Source organism: Austrofundulus limnaeus, unplaced genomic scaffold (assembly GCF_001266775.1).
Source record: "Austrofundulus limnaeus strain Quisiro unplaced genomic scaffold, Austrofundulus_limnaeus-1.0 Scaffold2487, whole genome shotgun sequence".
NCBI lineage: Eukaryota > Metazoa > Chordata > Actinopteri > Cyprinodontiformes > Rivulidae > Austrofundulus > Austrofundulus limnaeus.
This window is the reverse complement of record NW_013954889.1, coordinates 11,397-15,597: the sequence shown is the minus strand read 5'-3', so window position 1 is coordinate 15,597 and position 4,201 is coordinate 11,397. Positions and strand designations below refer to the sequence as shown.

At 47.1% G+C, this 4,201-nt stretch overlaps 1 protein-coding gene across 3 annotated transcripts in view; it reads right to left on the bottom strand.

Annotated features, from left to right (window-relative positions):
- Nucleotides 1-4,201, bottom strand: part of LOC106511064 (SET domain-containing protein 5) — a gene marked incomplete at its 3' end in the record, with an annotated part of 17,638 nt that overhangs the window by 2,058 nt on the left and 11,379 nt on the right. For all 3 annotated transcript variants that reach the window (XM_013999805.1, XM_013999806.1, XM_013999807.1), the window contains 5 exon segments: nucleotides 1,451-1,674; nucleotides 1,762-1,879; nucleotides 2,470-2,730; nucleotides 2,804-3,181; nucleotides 3,270-3,419. In XM_013999805.1, the coding sequence (XP_013855259.1) occupies nucleotides 1,451-1,674; nucleotides 1,762-1,879; nucleotides 2,470-2,730; nucleotides 2,804-3,181; nucleotides 3,270-3,419 (1,131 nt within the window).

The following is a 4,201-nucleotide window of genomic DNA, read 5'->3' as shown; positions in this document are numbered from 1 at the left end:
TTGCTTGTTTGTAGGTGACCAAACACTTATTTTCCACCATTATTTGCAAAAAAATTCTTTAAAAYTCAGACAAAATGATTTTCTCAAACTTTTTTTCATATTTTGTCTCTCATAGTTGAGGTCTACCTATGATGTCAATTACAGGCCTCTCTCATTTTTTTAAGTGGGAGAACTTGCACAATTGGTGACTGACTAAATACTTATTTTCCCCACTGTATAGTAGAGAGAAGTTGTCAGAGTGTTGAAGAGTCTCTTCTCAGAGCAGAGAAGATGTGTTGTGGTTCAGCCCAAGGTCTTACTGAGGCCTGTGTGCTGTATTGTGAACCTGATTGGAGTCAGAAGATTGAAAATAAAGTTTTAAGAAGAAATCCAGCTGATTCCTGTTTATTCAGACACACCATTTTGAACAACACATATTTTTCTGACATTAGGTTACCTTTAATGTTCCAGTCTTCACATTATAAAAGTTGTGGATCTTTCATTACAGTCTGCTGCAGGTCTTACCCGTCATACCTTACAACGTGCTGAAAGTTTAAGGTCGTATTCTCACCTGATAGTCCAGTAGACTCAGCTCGATTTGGGACCAAAACTGCAAGCTTTGTTTACATTTTCTGTTGGTGCGGTTTGAATTCACACTGCACTCTCTCAACCGAACTAAACCCAGTAAACAACCTGTTCCTGCCCTCACCTGTGGGGGCGCTGCACAAAGAACCACTGAAGGAATCAACATGAAAACCTCAGAAGAAGACATGGAGCGCAACTTCCTTCTTCACAAAATGTAAACAAACTATAGTAACATAACATTTTGGTGGTTATTTGGTTTATTTTTTGTTTTTGGCAAATGTGCTAAACAAATAGTCTTCAACAATGAGCTCAGCATGAGAGGAAGATGAGGCYGAACCACGGAGATAATTGTTTTGCACACAAGARGGCTGAGGAAGCTCCATGTTAATCGAGTAGGAGCGCGTCCAACTCCAGAGACATGATGTCCACCTTATACAGTCGTCCAGTGAGGTATTTACACCYTATAAYTWAATTTATTACTGTTATTACTCAGAATGTCATGCGGTATAGTCCACTTCCTGCTTTTGGAGCAGTCTCTGGTCCGCTTGGCGTTCACACATGTAATCGAACCGCACCAGAGTTCGTTTCAATCGAACDGAGACCTAGGTTTTCAGGCGGACCAGAGTTCACTTTTTGGTCTGAACCAGAGTTCGATTACGTGTTCACACCTCCACAAACGAACCGGACTTTCCAGGCAAACAAACTAGAGTTTGATTAAATCGGACTAAACAGTGCAGGTGTGAATACGACCTTATTTTCAAACACATGAATAATCAGAGCTTCATCTATTGACTGGATTTGTCACTTTAAATATACTAATTGTACTTTTCTCTGTAAAAGTGAAAGCCTAACGTGTCGTTCTGAACACGGCCAGCAGTGTCCTTACTTCAAACTGAAGCGGTGTGTTGCAGCGGCTGGGGGGCAGCGAGGGCATCGGGGAATAGGCCAGGCCGTTGGGCAGTAGGAGGCCCTGAGGAAGCAGCGGGTGCAGGGAGTCCTCGGGGAGCGGCGGCGTGATTGGTGACAGGGGCCGGAGCAGGTGGTCCGAAGGCGCCGGTGTGGTCTCAGTCAAATACTTATGGTGACGCTTTTTAAACGGAGCATTGACCTCTGGTTTTACAAAGAGCAGATGTAGATCAACATCAACATGAAAAACCTAACACGCTTCATGAACTCACTGGTTTGGTCAGCTCATACCACTGCACAGGGGGTTGGGTGTGGACCTGCTGCTGGTGCTCTGCTGAGACGAGGTGGACTCTGTGCCGTCCTCCACACTGGCTGAGCAGCTCTCATCCTCCACCTGCTTGATCCACCTCTGCAGGAAGAAAAACAGTCAACAGTTGACAAAAGGCCTCAGAAATGTTTATTTACCATTAAGAAACCCCACGATCTAAGACTACAAGATGATTTTTATTTATAAAATTATCAATAATTCATTTCATCCTGACTAATTAAATCACAAACTTGAAATCTGAATGTGATTATTTTTCTTTGCCAGCTGCATTAGTGCTGCTTTTTATTTTGCTGTTCTTGTGATGCRTGCCTCGGGGATTCTCCTTTAGTAAACATATAACATGTGCCTGGAACTCGTGATGACATCACTCCAGACCAGTAGGTCTCAAACTGTAGGGCACACCCCAGTTTGGGGGGTGAATGGAAGAATTTCTTCAATGCATGTAAGACCTTTAATTTTATTTACGGATTTTAAAACCTAACCAGGCTCTCACTCTGCACACTAGCAACTGGTCTAAAGAACAGCAGAACCCAACATTGTTGTCCATTTCTCTGTTTCAAATAAAATTCCAACAACTAAAAGTTGTTCTTTTAAATCTTTGTGTTTGAAAGTGTAAAGGTTCAAACATCCCTAAATGAGGATTTGTTGGTTTGTTTCAGTTATTCTGTTACCTTCTTGTAGCAGCCGTAGGTGCCGTCCATCTGGAGTGGGCGGGGCCTGTGTCTCTCTGGGTTAAAGGGCGAGCCGAAGCGGACGTAGTGTCTGGGTGCTGTACAGATGAGCGAGGTGTGGGACAGGCCTGGAAGCATGTTGAGGGTGGTGGCCAGCACTGTGGGGTCAGTAGTTATTCGTAGTGGGCGCTCTACAGGAACGTCCTGGGGGAGCTTGTCCCCCCCTGGGTTTTTATCGTTCAGCCACTCAGTCACCAGGTACTGAAAGACAAACACATTTCATCAACAGCTCTGAGTAACAGACACATCTGTTGTTGGCGTGTCCAGTACGAACCTTCTTGGTCTTGGGGAAGCGCACGCTGCCTCTGTGGAGGCTGTTTGGACCCTGACCGTCTCCGTCCAGGAGATGTGACCCCGCTCCCAGGCTGCAGTCTCCATGTTCAGAACCATATGGGCCCTGAGACCCCTCGTCAGTCTGAGCAGCTCCCTGATCAGCTGATGCCTGTGCTGCAGCCATGGCTGCGGCAGCCGCCGCCGCCGCCGCCTGCTGGGCCAGAGCCTGGCGCTGCCGCCGGGCACGCTGGGATGAGCTGGACCGGTAGCGAGATATCCGACTTTTGGAGCGGGGCTTTGTAGGTCTCACAGGTTTTGGAGGGGCAGCCAAGGCAGGCAGGGTGGAGGGTGGGAACTTTTCTTCAACAGGTGGAGCCTCCTGGTAAATGATGTGCAAACAGGTAAACAAACAGGAAGCCATGCTGAAGCTACCTGATCCAAACACACAAAATCAGACGGACTCTGACCGTGACGTAGGAGGTCCGCCGTGTGCTGACCCCCACTCCAGTTACAGAGGGGGTCTCTGCTGGGTTTCCTGCAGCTTCCTCAGCCTCCACACCTTCATCCTTTAGTTCAGCTCCTCCAGCTCTCCTCCTCCTGTCCAGGCAGCTCACAGACTGAAGCACAAACAAGAGTCTGGGTCAGGAAACGTTTCAGTTTTCTTATCACTCTTCACCACAATTAATTCGTTATTTAAGCAGAAAAATCCCACTGAGATCACAGATCTATTTTAGAGGCCTGGACCTGAAGCCAGGGTAGTGTGCAGCTTTTTGCTCTGTGGGAGCTAACAGGGGTACCCGGAGAAAACCAATGCAAGCACAAGGAAAACACGTAAACTCCAACTCCACGCAGAAAGACCCCAGGTATGAACCACTGAGTTATCTGCTGCCAAGACCAGCTACTGCTGGCTGCCAAGACCAGCTACTGCTGGCTGCCACAGCTACTGCTGGCTGCCAGCTAATGCTGGCTGCCACAGCTAAGCAACAGTAGAAATCACAAACATGGCTTTAACTCTGTTTTACAGTTGCTAAAGCAAAAGTTTTCATTTTTAGTTTAGCATCGTACCAAGTGCTAACTGATGACTTGAAATGAGGAAAGTAAAGAATTATTGGAGCGAGTCAGTCAGTCAGTCAGTGAGTCGGTCAGTGAATCGGTGAACAAGTCAGTCAGTGAGTCAGCCAGTCAGTCAGTGAGTCGGCGAACAAGTCAGTCAGTCAGTCAGTCAGTCAGTCAGTCAGTCAGTCAGTCAGTCGGTGAACAAGTCAGTCAGTCAGTGAAAGTCAGCCAGTCAGTCAGCCAGTGAGTCAGCAGTCAGCCAGTGAGTCAGCAGTCAGCCAGTGAGTCAGCAGTCAGCCAGTGAGTCAGCAGTCAGCCAGTGAGTCAGCAGTCAGCCAGTGAG